Source organism: Gallinula chloropus (genome assembly GCF_964237585.1).
Source record: "Gallinula chloropus genome assembly, chromosome: 3".
NCBI classification, from domain to species: Eukaryota; Metazoa; Chordata; class Aves; order Gruiformes; family Rallidae; genus Gallinula; species Gallinula chloropus.
In genome coordinates, this window is record NC_140087.1 from 30,881,886 (window position 1) to 30,898,726 (window position 16,841).

General features: G+C 36.4%; 1 protein-coding gene across 1 annotated transcript in view; it reads right to left on the reverse strand.

The window, feature by feature from the left end:
- Window positions 1–16,841, reverse strand: part of ESR1 (estrogen receptor 1) — a gene marked incomplete at both ends in the record, with an annotated part of 105,478 nt that overhangs the window by 59,886 nt on the left and 28,751 nt on the right. The window contains 2 exons of the mRNA XM_084262156.1: window positions 2,687–2,803; window positions 16,394–16,584. Coding sequence (XP_084118282.1) covers window positions 2,687–2,803; window positions 16,394–16,584 — 308 coding nt within the window. The remainder of the gene's footprint in view (window positions 1–2,686; window positions 2,804–16,393; window positions 16,585–16,841) is intronic.

Genomic DNA, 16,841 nt, shown 5'->3' on the forward strand with positions numbered 1-16,841 from the left:
AGAAAAGCATTATTATAAGACATCTATTAAAAAAATAAAAGCTTAAAAGATCTTCTCCAAGAAAACAACAAAAAAAAATCACACAAAAAAATCCCAAAAAATATTTAAATACATTTAAAAGTTAACACTTTGAAAACTAGCCAGAAGACATACCAAGAAGATTCATTTAACCTTTATATTTGTTTGAGAGAAATTGGACTACCTAAAGAAAAGGATTTCTTTCTCCCACAGACATTATGGGCTTGGTAATGACTCTAGCAGAACCTTTTATGCTTTACTTCACCATACATTAACTACCTTCCTTGAACACTTAATCCACAGGGATGCCAGATTTATAACCCACAACTAAGGGATCTCAATAAATTTTTCTCAGACTTCGTAAAATAAAGATTCTTAAACTCTTGCCTATGAGTCAACAATGGATTTCAGTGGATTATTAGTCTTATAAGAGCAGGCAGAATTTATGCACCTGATGTTTGTAAATTGTGAGCTTAGCAAAATAATTTTTAAAAAGCAAACAAAACACACCCCCAACATGGACTATTCTTGAACTGGCAGTTGCCATTTACAGCAATGCAAAAAGAAAGGATGAAATCCACTGGATTTTATTCAAAGTGAGGGCCACTGCCTGAAATAAAAATTCCAGAACAAAACTGAAGGGGGGGTTTTTTGCCTCCTTTAATCAATTTCTGTGCAATTTTTATGTGGTTGAAACAAGTGCATATGGAACACTGAAAAACCTATTACAACATGTATCATAGAGAACAGAATTGAACAGTGCAGCATTAAGTATATGGATGGAAACCTGCCAAATTAAATATGTAATATCATCAACATAGAACATAATGCTGTATCTTAACTATGATCTGCTATATAGACAAGGGTCAAAGCTAAAGCTGTGTGGAAAATTTAGGTATCGGATTTTCTGAATTTCATTTCCCTTATCTGAAACTTTAACTTCTCCAAACTGTAGCTGTGATAATGATTATGTACATTTTATTTTAAAGAGTTCTAGCTGCTATTAAAACAGAAACAAACACAACTCTGGATCCATAAAGTAAATCTCATTTTAAAAAATCAGCTTCTGTCTTAAATGATAGAACTAAAGAGATTTGACACCTTCCTCCTGCTTGAATCCCAAAACTGAGATTAACAAAATCAGTGTCAGCTCCTAGCTAATCCCTGACTTGAGAAAAATGCAGATTCCACCTCAAAGCGCAGAAACAGCTCACTAGTTTTCCTTTACTGTTTCTCCCAAGATTCCCAGACTTAGCCTACCTTGACTTACAAATAATACTTTTTTGTGGGGAAGATAAACATCATGAGGTACTCATCTCTCTCTTACCCCAGATTGTTTGTGGAGTAAATAGGCATTAGGTTTTCCAGAGAAAGGGACAACCAATCTACAATTTAAGACTTAGCTCCTTTCATATACAAGACATGAGTTCTTTCTCTTCTGAGCTCTCCAAGCTAAACATCCGCAGCTCCCTCAGCCGCTCCTCACAGTATTTGCCCTCCAGCCCTTTCACCAGCCTGGTTGCCCTTCTCTGCACTTGCTCAAGGACCTCAATGTCCTTCTTATGGTGGGGAGCCCAGAACTGCACACAGTACTCAAGGTGTGGCCTCATCAATGCCAAGTACAGGGGCACAATTACCTCCCTAGACCTACTGGCCACACTGGTTTTGATACAAGCCAAGATGCCATTGGCCTTCCTGGCTGCCGGGGCACACTGCTGGCTCATATTCAGCCTGCAGTCAACCAACACCCCCAGGTCCTTCTCTGCCTGACAGCTCTCCAGCCAGTCTCCCCCAAGCCTGTAGCTCTTCATGGGGTTGTTATGCCCCATGTGCAGCACTCTACACCTGGCCTTGTTAAACTTCATCTCATTGGTCTCAGCTCATTGGTCCAGTCTGTTCAGATCCCTCTGAAGAGCCTCCCTACTCTCAGGCAGATCAACACTTCCTCCCAGCTTAGTGTCATCTGCAAACTTACCGAGGGAGCATTCATGTTACAAAAGAACTCTTTTGCCTAAGAACACACAACAGCAATTGTTTGGTATTATCATATATTTCTAATATATAAACCTTATCTATATAAAACAAAGATAAATAATTTATTGGTAGTCCACTTCAGTCTATGCATTCAGTGTCTGATTCTTCTCTGACATTATTATTATATAAGCATGTTCCAAGAAAGTGGCATTTGTCCCAATTCTTATAAAACGAGTGAGGTTTTAATAATGTTGGGTGAAATCAATTCACGTATGAAATATGTGTGCAGTACTGGAATGGAGGAATTAACTTTCCCTTTCAGATTTCACCAAACAAGTATTACAAATTCATAAGTTTATTTTAATTAATATGGACTGATCTGAGGCTACCAGTGCTTTTCACACTAGACTGCAAAATACAGTTTCATTCATCATGATGTAGATGAATGAACTTTCAACAGAAGAATCCCAACTCCATCAAAGTTAATGTTCCTATTAATTGTGATGCAAATCTGGGCATGAATAATAACATGGAAGTTTTTATTTTTTTATTTAATTGCTCTTTGATTTAATACACTTCAGTTCAATAAAACTAGTTTCTTCCTCCTTTAAAAATCATATTAGCTGTCCAATGAAGTTAAAAGACAGGAAGGCAGACACCAATGCTGAGGATTTGTTGATTGCTGTGTACATACCACCTTTCATCATCCCCACTTCATAGCATTTTCTCAGTCGGCAAGCCTGGCAACTCTTTCTTCTGTTCTTGTCAATGGTGCACTGGTTCGTAGCAGGACACATGTAGTCATTGTGTCCTATAAAACCAGAAGGAAAATGACACAGTCATACACAGACATCACAAAAATGCTTATTGCAGTCTCCCCTTTTTCACTGAGTATTTAGTATGGCATCTAAAATCTCAGGAAGAATGTGGGGCAATCTCAAAACCATCGTAAAAGTATTGATATGGATAGAAAAACTAACATCTATTCACAGTACCTTTATTCACAAGCTCTTTAAAAGTACTATTAAAACACAAATTATAATTTCTGCAGATAATTAAAATAACGAACAATGAAAGCAGTCACAAAAGAAGATAACTAAATATGAACAAGTCCCTTGATTTCCTTGCTTTCAGCCTGAGAAATAAAATGCCACCTGGTCCATATGCCTGTGCTGATATTTAACCAACAGACAACACAAAATGGTTAAAGGTTTATAGAATGAAAAAGGCCTATGCACAGAACATTTTTTTATATTTACTGCAATTTGGGCCAGTTAAGAACCCAACAACAACAACATAAAATAGAAGCAGCAGCCATCAATTAGCTGTATCCCAGGGATAAATCAGTCTAATTGCAATTGCACGTCTACTGATACATGGAAAAACCTTTTGTCATGACAAATTCTTAAATCACCATAGGCTACAACCATGCTTGGTACTGGTACCTTTTCCTTCAGAGCTGCTCTCCCTTATTTATTACCTCCAGCATCTCAATTATCATTACAAACATTTTCAGCATACCATAATTTGTTACTGCCAATAAGCCTCTATTCCAATTTTCTCTTTAAAAACGTGTGCTTAAACCTGCTATACAATTCTTTTCTAACCATGGAAAAAAGTTTAGCAAGGACAAAAATGACTATCCAAAATGATCTTATTGGTGCTCTGTATTAATCTAAACACAACTAAGGTACAGCACACAACGAAACAATTTTACGGCAGAACTGTTTGTTCTTTCTTTCAGGTCAAGGGATCAGCTTGAGGTAGAGTAGGGTGGAGATTTGACAGAGGCCTTGGTCTCATCAAATCATCTATCCTTGACTAGAAATTACAAAATAGAGTAAAAATTACTATCAGATTACACCATGAACATCTGCTCTCTACTGGGATCCAATCAATGTAAGCAGACAAACTGTAAACTTGTTGATATGGTGACAGCTGACTATACACTGTCTCGAATAGGAAGAATAATTATTTTCTAGCTCTACCTGACAGAACAGTGTAATACTGGAAAATATCTGAATCCACAGGTTTTACTTCAGGACCGAGGTAAAGAGGTAGAACAGAAACACTACCTCAACCTCTGCATGAAAGACCATTTTAATTTTCAGTTCCTCTGGTAGGATACAGACTGTTCTATATCTGATTCAAAACCTTTCACATGTAAAGAAGAAAAGATTGAGTCAGAAAGAAAACAGCCACAACCATACAAAAAATGCAATATTTAAAGGGAAAAATATCAAACAGGGAAAGCCATGTTTTTTAAGAAAATTCACTTTTATTAGGTCACATTAAACAACAGCAAAAGTCTGTAGCACATGACTTCAATCACTAGCCTTGTTTCATAAGCCAGGTTCTGAAATAGTGTGACAGAAAGGCAGAAAAATTTAGATACTCTTTTTAAAAGCAAAGACTTTAACAGAGTATATGGTCTTCTTCCTAGTGAAGTTAAAGGGCAGATTCACAAAGGGAATGAATGCAGGATCTGAATGCAGCCATCCTTTTTGACAGTGCTTATGTAGATGATAAACTTTTGTTTTGCTCTAAACCTCAGTTTCCTTATACAAGCTGCAAGTGTTTGGGAATCAGCATTTGGTTTGTAGAACAGTACATAAAATAATTTGTGGTAGAGCTACAGTGATGACTGAAATTAACATGATTCATATTAGCATACTTTTACATTGAAAACTTTTATCTTAAATGCTAGCATAAATAGTCTGTTTTCATGGGCATGACCTCCACCTTACACCGTCCACTCCTCTTTCAAAGTGCTTGACAGACTTCATAGACTAAAACCTGCAAAATTTTGAATTGCAAAACCAGAACAATCTGCCTGTGAGGGGCATACTTCAGATTATGAGTGCCATAGAAATGTCATTCTTTAGACTTCATATTTGCTGCAAAACCAGGAAGAAAATAATGCATTTATTATTTCTCAGAATATTTTGTTTAGTTTAACAAATGTGCCTTCGGGAGACTGGAAAAGATGCAAGCAACAAGAAGAAAATATTTGATAATTAGAGCTTACAATCAAAACTATTCTCAAATTAATCAGGGAAGAAGAAGAAACAAACAAAGGGAAGAAAGAATGCAGGAACTTCTGCTCCTTCACAATACCATCTGATTTAAAGCACTCGGTGACAGGAAGTGAGGAATAAAGTTTCTTTTGCAAGGCAGAGACACAGACTGGGGCAGTCTAGCTTGGGGTGGCAAGAAAGGGAACAAGCTAGAACACAATTAAGATAACACACTAAGACAAGTTTTATTTTAAAGAGAAATGCTACAACTCAATGACTTTGCTGTAAAATGAGCTGTCTTTGCAATTGTTCTACCCTTTATTTTATCCTTAAAACTCTACTCATAGAAAAGTTGATTCTGAACAATGTGATTTACCAAAAGGCATTTCTCACTGGTGGGAATTATCAGGATGAAAGTGGGACACATCAACAGGTACCCAGCTGCCCTGCACTTCATTTTCATGGTATCAGAAAAAGTAATATGTGCTAGAAGAGAGGTTAATTGGTAGCGTTCAAAGCCAAGTTGGATGGGGCTTTGGGCAACCTGATCTAGTGGAGGGTGTCCCTACCTATGGTAGAAAGGTTGGAACTAGATAGGTTTTGAGGTCCCTTCCAACTCAAACCAGTCTGTGCTTCTCTCATTTATTAGGCCATTTGGATAGTTGGTACCAAGAGGAAGAAATAATCTTCAGTGATCACTGATACTTTAAAACAGAAGCACTTTGACTCTGTGGTCTTAGTAGTTATTTTGTTTGGTTGGTTTTTTTTTTTAATAAATTATCAAATAATCTGTTCAAAATTAAAAACAGGGAGTTTAATAGGGTAGAGCATCTAGTTTTAATCCTCCGGTACGTATGACTCACACTGTCATGAGCTACAAAGGAAGAGTTTAAGAGAGCTTGAAAAGGGATGGTCTGTTTTTCTTGTGATATCTCACACATTGATGCTTTAAACCAGTAAAAATAACATTAAGTATTTCCCTAATACTTTATTATATGCTATAGTCTTCCAGAACAGGGTGCAAAGATCTGGCTCTTCTTTCAAAGCACTAATTTTTGATGTGACAATCTGCATGATAATGACCAAGACTGGAGTTGGGGAGGATGAAGAAAGAAAGTGTCAACAAGAAAATAATAGCTGAAATTAGGGTGATTTTTAGTTTATTCTAACCCAGCCTTTCTAATCAAGAGCTTTTTTCTTCCTGCACAGGCAGTCTGACTTTCTCTTGTCCCCATGAGTCACGTGGCTAGTATTTATGTTCAGAAACTCATCGCTGTCCATCTAAGGGTTCTCAAGATAGTTGTGGTATATGCAACAGCAGCACATGCTTGAATCAGAGTGGGTGGATGATTTATTTGTGAGGGCTCCAGTGAGCAAGACACTCCATATTTCTTTAAAGTTAAGTGGAACATTTAAGCATCTGTGTACTTCTAGGAAGTATCCCAGCACAGTATATATGGCTAAAGTTAAGTACATCCTTGAATGTTTCACTGAATCGCAGCTTTAAAGAGCTGAGTTAATTTTGTCTTTGACCAGCAGGGATGAAAATTCAGGTCCTATTAATATATCAGTGGCGATTAACACAACACAAACATACTTTTTTTTCTTAAATGTGTAAAAAATTGCCATATTATATTGCAATAGCCATCAAGATTATCTTCAGATTAGTTTAAGCGGTACAAAAAGGTGAAATAAACATGTCGGCATGCCAGCTTAAGAATGCTTAATGACAGGTCTACAAATCCCATGAAGGAATATTTTTGGATGACACCTAAACTGATACAGATGAATTGATTCATTATACATTTCAAAGACAGTAATATTTATCATTCTTTCACAAATACGTGCTTTTCCTTTAGTTATTCTTTTGTTGTCAATCCTCATGTCACACAAACTACCTGCATGAGACATCTGCCAGGTTAGGTGTTATCTGTGCAAGCACCAGGTCCTTCTGTGATCTTATTCTGACAACGAAATTAGCAGAATCTCATACATGTAGATAAAGGAAGGAATAGAACGTAGACTTTATCTACATCTTAAGGTGCCAAGAAAGTGACAAGTGGAAAGAGTACAGACAAAAAGCAAAACCTCAGAAAGATTAGCTGCAACAAGCAGAAAGTCTACATAAACAGTAAAAAAAAAAAAAAAAAAAAAAAAAAACCAACAACAACAACAAAAACCCAAAAAAACCCATACCAACAAAAAACCAGCACCTGGACATTACATATGCTAACCCGGTATGAACGAATGTTGAATGTAAACTAAAAAGTCATACCAATGTTAAGTTAAAGTGCCCCAGTAACACTGCACTGATTGATTTTAAAATCTCACTCTTCCCCAACAGGTTTCACAAAAGAACAGAAGGTTATGTCTAATTCCTTTATAAGCACAGACATTGAAATTCACATCTTAATTACCCTCAGACAAGGTCTTTGGATTTGAAACTTGGATTCTCTTAGCAACTACCCAGCACTGCTGAGATTAATCAGTTTCTGTTTTTAAACCAGCAAGACATTACTACATGTGACAATAAGGAAAAGTGCCTAGAAGGTTGGAAATCATACTTCCTTTGCATCCAGTAAGTCCTTTTTCTATGCATACCTCTGAAAGAAAGATCACAGAACCACTAAAGAATGAGAAAGGGGGAAATGTTTAAATCTATATGCTTTCTATTGCGTACTTCAGCTCCCACAATGAGCTAGTGGAATCTTCTTGCCTTCACGTATGTATAACACTGTACACATGTTCTGTTATTTCAAGCCAAGTTATTATGATACTGACCTTTTCTTTAACATTTCCCTATACTGTTTCAGCTAACAGGAAAAATTAAGAGAGAGGAATGAGAATGGGCATAGAATAAGGATACCAAACCTGCTCCCATCTCACCAATTTAATAACACATAAGCATATACATAGAGAAAAGTGACATACAAAAATAAAACACTATTTAACTTTATAAATATATAAATATAAAATTATATTTTATACTCTATCAGATAACTTCAAAGGGGACTTTTATTGTTGTTAGTTGTAAAATTTTGATTAGTGTTTAATCTACAGTTTCAAGATTATACCATGTGCACAGTCTACTTGTACCCCAACTCCATTCCCATCTTTTTTAATTTTAGACAGGGTAACAACACAGAAAGTATATGCTTTCCTCATGACGAATAAAATAATGCAAATCTAGATCCCAATCTCTACAAAATCTGGCAAGGAGTGTGACATCTAGTTACTCTTTCCCTATCTGATAAATCACAATTGTTTTAAATCCTTGGCACATGATTAAACCAACAGCTGTATTAAAGGAAAAACTCCCACAGTGTATTACTCACAACCATCTCAATATGATCCCTCCAGAGACAAAAAGCATTTTTAGAGAGAGTTGTAGGGGAGCCATGGCTGTCTTATTCCCATAGACTTTGAATGAAATCTCTTGTATTTTTAGCTTTCCAGTTTATTTGAGATAAAATAGGAAATGATGGAATTCTACCACAGAAAAAACTCACACAACTAATACAAAGAGGCCAAAAAAGTTTAAATTAAAAAAATAATTATTCTTGTGCATTTGAAATCCAATTAATTGCTAGCAACAAGAAAATTAATATAACCCTACTTTTAATCCAGCTATAACATCGGGGTTTGGATTTTGGTAAGACGTATTGAATAAGTTTAGCTAGTTTTATTTTATATTTGCATCTTTGGTATCTGAAAAATTCTTGGTATCATAAAGTTTGCAAGGACCTGCAACATACTTATCCTCAGTACCCCTATAAAGGAAGTGCTGGGTATTTGTATTTTACAAGATACCCGGTGGGGTATGGGAGTGGGGGATGGGATTCTCACTGTGCAGAGTGTGGAGTGGACGTGGCTGTTTCTAAGGACAGTGAATTTTCTGCATTAAAGGCTGTGGAACTGAAACTGCAGTACAGTCAACAACTAGTTTGTTAAATTATTATACTAATCTTTAACATTAGTTTTCGAAAAAAAAAGGCCTCTTTCTGCTTATGTACTGTTTTCTTATGCAAAGTAAAACCTGGTTATGTTCTTCTTTAATTTACTGACATGTATCTATGCTTCCTGATGTGTTCACTTATATTCTACTATCATCTCTGCTCTGTAGAAGATACATCCATTTTGCAATGAGAAGGGTCAAGAAAGAGAACTTAGTCTGTTGTCCTGTATTTCTCTAGCCTATTTTATAGCAGGGATTAGCTGTTATTAATAAAAAAAAAAAGAAAGTCCAATTATTTCAACAATTTCTGACTAAATTAAATATCTAAGATAAATACATAATCTTATTCAAAGAATTCAGACAATGAGATATTTAGTCTGTTACTACATTATACCAGCCATTAATTGCTATGTTAGTTCTTTAACTGTATCTTTGAACTGGTACACATTCTTCAACAACGTTTGTTAATAGGCTCCTTTTGGAAATAAATTATGTCAAAGATCATTTCATGCACTTCCAGTATATTTATCATTTTAGTAATCTTAACAGTTCTCTCTAATATGATTTCTACTTTTCAAAAGGACAGCTTAACCCATAGGAAGTGAAACATTTGGGGTTGGTTTAAATTAATAAAACCACCTGAGTTAAATGAGGTTACAAAACCATATTTCTCTTCACACTCTCTAAAACCAAGTGGAACAGTTAAGCACTTTACTGATGGACAAATACGTTCTCTTATAATTTGTAAATGTAAAACCCATTCCTTTCCTCCTTCCCTTTCCTTCCCTCTCCTTTTCCTCCATGTGAGTATTTTGAACTACTGACAGGCTCAGCCCTGAGCTAGGAATAATGGGAGTTTTCAAATGAAACATTCATTAAATAGTTGCAACACAAAATACTGTTTGGTTTTAGTTGATGGCATAACAATCATATTCCAGAGGAAATAATACACCATTAAAGTAAAACACCACAGGATACATTAAACACAGGTTCTAAGGCTAGGAATTTTGACTAGGAGGTGGCAAAAGCTTTGGACTTGGCAGAGGAAGAAACAGTGACCATTTATAAGATCCGATAGCAGTTACTGAGTGTTCTCTACTTTCTGGTAAAGTGTGTTGCCCAACTTCAGAAAGGCTTTCAGCATTGCCCAGTGTGATGTTTCATATGGCAGCTAGGAAAATGTAGTTTAGATAATTTCAGGAAAACTGTCTCAGGGAAAAACTGTCAGAGTTCATATTTACAGTGGAGGCTGATGTTGAATGAGGCTCCACAGTGTCTGTCCTGGATCCAGTTCTACACAGTATTTTCCTTACTGATGGATAATGGACAGGAGTATTTATTCTATTAAATACTATTCATTTGTAGATGACATTTATATGTGTTAGAAGAACAGAGAAAAGATCAGGCTACTCTGCTAGTCAGACAGAAATAAATCTGAAATAAATGGCAAGAGTCTACAGAATAAGAATTCTAAATTATCTTGGCAAACCAGAGGGGGTATATGGGAAAAAACAGTGCAAAAAGTAAGGACCAGTAAAAAATCTCTACATTAAAACAGGAATAACCAGATGCACAAAACAAGAGGGGAAAGACATTTCTTCTGTAGAAAAGTATGTTTGAGTTTATTATGCATCACACACTGATTACGAGTGAACAGTCATGTTTTTGTAAACAAGACGAACGTTACAATGTGATGGATGTAGACAAATACCACCAGCTGAGCTTGTAAGGTAATCTTATTGCTCTGTTCAGTACTTGTAAAGCATCATATAGAAGGAAAACATACTTAAAAAAAAAAAAAAGAAAAACAGAACAAAAGTGAAGTATCACTAAAGTACAGCAACTAGAAGATTAGAAAACAGAACCTATGAGAAAAGGTTGAATAAACTGTGTTTCTTCATGTTATGTAAAACAGAACAATAATTTATTTAAAGTGGGATAGCAATCTTCCATGCTTTAAAGGCTGCTGCAAAAGGAAAGAAAACATATGGCGTGATGACAGGAAAATAAGCGATGAGCTTAACCTACAGAAAAGAAAGTTCAAATTTCATAGCAGCCTTCAACAATAAAGCAAAGAAAACACTGGATATGGTTACAGGTTTTTAAGAATCGCTTCAAACATATGTAAGGAATTGGCAACAGTTTAGCCTATCACAGGACAGAAAGATGGACTAGAGCTCAAGGTCCACTGTAGCTCTATGAATTGCTTAGACCATGAAAGATCAGGATGTATCTTGGAGGCAAATATCTTAAGTCACTGCTAAATCCATGCTGAACATAGCACTTAAAACTCACTGGAAAAGTACCACATTCAATATTGCCTTCCTAGGAAAAAGGAGGTGTTGACCCTTGCCTTTCAGTAACACAAAGGTATTAAAAATGCACATTGAAGCACAATGATCAAGCATGTGTTTAATTCAAGGGTCACTAGAGAGAAACTACTAAAAACACAGAAATAAATCAAAAGAAGTTTCAGAAGAACCTGGTTGAGCACAGGTGATTAGAGCAGTCCCAGTAGCGGCTAAACCCGGTGGTCTTTCCAAACAGACATTTTCTAGGCTTTGAAATTCCAGCAGTCACATACCTCTCAAACTGGAACTGTGAATTTTTCCACTCTGAGACTAGATAATAGTCTGCAGACCCCTGTTTACTGTGATTCCCTCTCCCAGTCTCACTTAGGTTCAAGTTCCATAGTTTTGCTTTCTACTGAAAGCCCTCAGGATCAGCGTACAAGCAGTCTAACTAGGGAATATCTGTCTTCTTGGCTGCAGGATCTGTGCAGCATTTGCAGCTGTTATCAAACAGATTACAGAAATACCATGAAAAAAGAAAACAATAATGGAAAGTGAAAAGGAGGATCTCAGAAACCTCCCAAAATGACAATACTGCAATTGCTGCACTGCTGCGTTACCAAAACACCTACTTATTAAACATGTTTTACCAGTGAAATTCTCTCCATCTCAGACAAAAATATGTATATATTACCACCACTCTTATCATTAAAATTTGAACTACATACTATCAACAAAGTACAGCTCTACCACTCTGAAGTTAAAACAATTGATAACACTCAGTCTACTGCCAAAACTCTCCTACTTGATGGTCAGAAGGCATAGCTGTTAAATAAAATTCATGTTCAAGCCACACAACTAAAATACTTCCCAGCTTCAAGAATTCCTGCACTTCAGAGACAGGAATATTCATATCTCTGTGATCAAGCCAATGGAAGGCCTCTGGAAATGCTCAGGACAGCTATTCATCCATTCTCAGATGCCAACCTGCCTTTGCTGGAAAAGTGCTGCCTCCCATCATGCAGTAATTCTGAACTGAATATTTATGAAAAATTCCAGATTTTTTTCTGAGTATATAGCTGTTTGAAAAGGCAGAGAAGATGCACCTGAAAAACATCAAGAGGACACATGAAGGAGGCAGGGAAACAGAACGGGGGATTTCTAACATACTTCAGCAGTTCTGAGATCAAGGCACCCTCCAGTACAGGGAGTAAGCCCTTGTTTGTTCTGGATCCCTCTTGCTCGCACTGGGGGTTCTCAGAGCCACGTATGTAGGCATTTGTTGGATCTTTGTCAGAGATGGGAAGAGTAATTCCTTCCTGTTCTGTACCCGTTGGTGGCTATCAAAGAAACAAGAGAATAAGGAGGGAGAAAGAATGTGTGAGTCACAAGGGGAGTTTTAATTAGTAAATGACATTTGTAAGGTCGATGTCGAAATACTTCATCCAATTTTGACATCCACAGTTTAAAGAAGCTATTATGGGTGCTGAGGGATCAGAAAATGTGCAAAGAAAAAGGACTCAGAAGATAGAAAGATGTACAACAGGAGATTGAAACATTTTAGTTCACTTAATAGGTGATTTGATTGTACAAGTTAAGTTATAAGAACTTCCCACAGAAGAGATCTAGTAGCTACCAAGTCTCGCTCATGAACGTGGTTCAAAGTAATTAAAATTAGAAAGGTGATTTTTAGCTGATGGGAAGACAAATGTTTAGAGTAAGCAACCATTGTAAGGAAGCTCTTGAGCCCACAGATGAAAGCTGGGCATCTTCTAAAAGATTTACCTTCATCGAGTTACAGGGCTTTGTACATGCCTAGCATTTAACGTTTATATTGTGAGAGGACCAGACTTAATGACCTAATGCCTCTTCTTGGTCTTAAAATCCATAAATATTTTAATAGAGAAGTACAATGTGCTATGATGTGACTGTTTGTTATGCTTCTGGATTCAAGTCAGTAAATCAAGTACACTCCTGAAGGCTACGTGTGCTGGACAAAGAATAAAGCATTCTATCACCAAGCAGCACAGTGTTCTTGGTGTCATATGATTTTTTTCCTCTCCTGTGAAACATTGTGCATTAATATCAGTCTGCACGGAGTTTTCCCAAATCACTTTTGGGGCATAAACTAACAAAAAAGACTGACATAGGTAGTTCCGGGAGACAGTTGAGATTTTCCACCAGCCATCTGCTGTTTAAACAAAATTGAGCAGTTGCACATATTGAGACACTGTTATTAATTCAGGTTGCCTTCTAGACTTTACCTGTCTGACAGCAAAGAAAAACAACTTAGCATTTAAAATTCACAAAATATTTTCAGAACCACTCCAGCTCCCCTGGCTAAATATGATCTGTCTCCTTCTTAGGTAAGGTCCAATGAAGATCTGATTTTTCACAAAATTTAAGCGTGTACTTATGCAAGCAAGCATAGGTGCCTCAAATATCACTGAGAATAAAAAGTTCATGGGAGGAAAGAGATTACCCTGTACAGGGCAATTGTTCATGTCTGTATTCACTTTTTCCTCTGCTTTTATTAAGAACCATGTTTGACTACAGTCTACCAAGAACATCAAACTTCATCATAGCTATTCTGCTGTGAAAACTTTGATGAGGACTATAAAAAAAGACCAATCACCTCTGCACCTATATATGTATTGAGAAATACAGGGCAGGAAAAGCACTAAAGCAACATTGTTACCCTGCATTTAAATGCAGACACACACTAAACAGAAAATTTTTGTCCCTTTTTTAGGAATGTATATCATATATACAATGTTTAGTCCACTTATTAATCTACACATACACCCACACCTTAGTAGTACTCATTCCTAGATATCCAACCACAAAGTATTTAAAATTATTACCATCTGCAAGGTAAATGACACATTCTCTCATGCACTCTCAATCTAAAAAATACTCTCAATACACACATCCAGTGAGAACATGTAATTGCTGAGGTAGAGATGCCTTCTAGTTGCAGTAGGAAATTCAAAAAAATCCCTTAGTTCATCAATACAGGGTACCTATGACTTTAAAATTCCTTCAGAGGACTTTTCATACCATCTGTGATCAAGTAACTATAATTCCCATGTAATTATTCATATTCTTGAATTACTTGATATAGTAGCTGTCATTTTTTTACAATAGCTGTTTACCACAAGAGGATCAACTGGAGAAACTAGAGACCAGTTTAACAAATGGGATCAGGAGTCTAGAAAGCATGTTCTACTGAAAGAAATGCCTTTGTTTAGTCTAAAAAAGAGAAGACTGCTGAAAAGATATGATAACAGTCTTGAACTATGTAAAAGGTTACTGTAATTAGTGGCCTTCATGCCCTCAAGGGATAGGGCAAGAAGCCATGGGCTTGAATTAGAGGGAACATGACTTAAAGATCAAGAAAGGCATTTTACAGGACACTAGAACCCTAATCTTTAAATTTTTAAAGCTTACCTACTTAAAAATTTTGTCAAGTATGCAAATGTAGCAAGAACTAAATTTACTAATTAGCATGTACTCTAGCACAAGTAGACAACCGATGATAGTCGAGGACCACAATGTTTGTCCACACAGAGACTAGGGTAAAAACACGCAAGTGCTGTCATAGAACGATGGAACTCAATGAGACAGTCAGATTAGTTTCTTTTTCCATAGTGGCCAAAAGCTGAGGATCTGTTCTGTACAATTACTTGATAACCAACACTTGCTTTTGCTTAAGAATATTTACATTTTTCCTTAGTTGCTGACTTAGTTCAGTTTGAGTACAAGGATGGAATATAAAAGTCCTATGAATAATTTCAGTCGGGGGAACTCAAAATGAAAAAGAATGAAAAACACGCAATAAGGGAGCTGTTCTCCTTACATCACAAGTTTAAATAAATCATTCTCATGTTAAAAGCAAAGTATTTCACCCTTTCTCCCTCCAATGTTGCTTATTATTGACCTCTGGCGGTAACCACTCTCTTTTCCAAAAATCATTCTGAGGAGTCTGGAAAAGCAGAAATACAAGTAACCATTAACTAATCACTGACATTCAAATCATTTCATCAATGCCTACCCCACAGTCAATCTTTCTCTTTTCTTCTTTAAGGCAGGGAAATTTCTGAGCTGAATGTTGGAAGTCTTATTTAACTCACCTCAGTGGTAGCCATGCAAAAAACAGGGAGATAATCACACCTTGTGATATGAAGTAAAAACTGCTCCTCACTATGTTTACTTGGAAAAAAGGAGCAACAGGAATTTTTGTGCCTATATATCACCTGGAGATTTGAAAAATATAGAAACCTAACTAATGTACAGCACTTTACTAGTTTTCTGTTTGAAAAGAAAGAAACCTGTTTTATTGTCTTCTCCAGAACAAAACAGACACAGAGCAGTACCCGTATCTTCAGTAGAATCATATTTAGCTTGAAAAAAGTAGAAGAGCATCAAATCTTCGGAGTGACTGGTTCTTAGATGAAGAATTATCTCAATCACAGTAATTAACAATGTTTCTGTTAGATGCCGTCTACTCCATTGGACACCCTGCACATTATACTTTTAGCCATGACAAAACTGTGAACTAAACCATTCTGTGTACAGTTCAAAGCCCTGCTTTGCTGCCAGAGATACAAGTGCTATCTCATCAAGGAAACATTAATTTTCAATATTTGTTCACAAAAGACAACTCACATCTTCAAGGATTTGAGATTTGGGTTGAAACCTCTTGCTAACAGAGCACTAAATTAAGATTAATCAATGAATCAACATTAATTAATCTTCATCTGATAGGGAATTCACCAAAAAAAAAAAAGATATTTTTTGTAAGAACTAAATCACAAAGAAGAGATATAAATACCCTGAAAAATGGTCATATTTTTAAATTAGATCTCTCACTGTCTTCGTTGGTCAGACATGACAAAAGCACAGAGAACATGGAAACCTTTTTTTTCCCTCATTAATCTTGGACTAAATAGCAACATATTATATATCTGCTAGAAGCATTCACCAAATACAGAGATAAAAATATATGGCACAGCACAGCAGCAACTAATGAAAATCCAACAAATATCATTGTCCAGTACAAAGGCTACAATATCAAGTGGCTTCACAGTTTCCTCAAAAGTAAAGAGTAAAGGTGATTCACTTGAACTATTTATTACCTTGAATACTCCTTTTGAAGAAAGCTTTGCAGCCCTCACAAGACCAGACCCCATAGTGGTAGCCTGAAGCGTAGTCATTGCAGACAGCACAGTACCGGGTCTCCTTGGTGGACTCCATGGACAGACTGCCTTTCTCATTGGTACTGGACATCCTCTCCCGGATACTGTGGCGCCTGTTATCAGAGCTTGGCCTGTTAATAGCAAAAAACAAGCGTAATTCTTTCAGCAAAGTTAAGTCTCATCCACTCCTGCAGATTGTAAGAAAGAGGATCAGAGCTAGTTTTGAAACAACAATAATCTTTTATCATCCCCTGTTCTGCTCTAATTGGAAAGGTGTAGAACCAGCAAGATGCAGGGGGATTTCTCACAAATCAATGCAATGTTACAAGGCACTATACCTTGAAAATTTAAAAACCTATTTGATAAATTAATCCAATTTTTTTCAAGA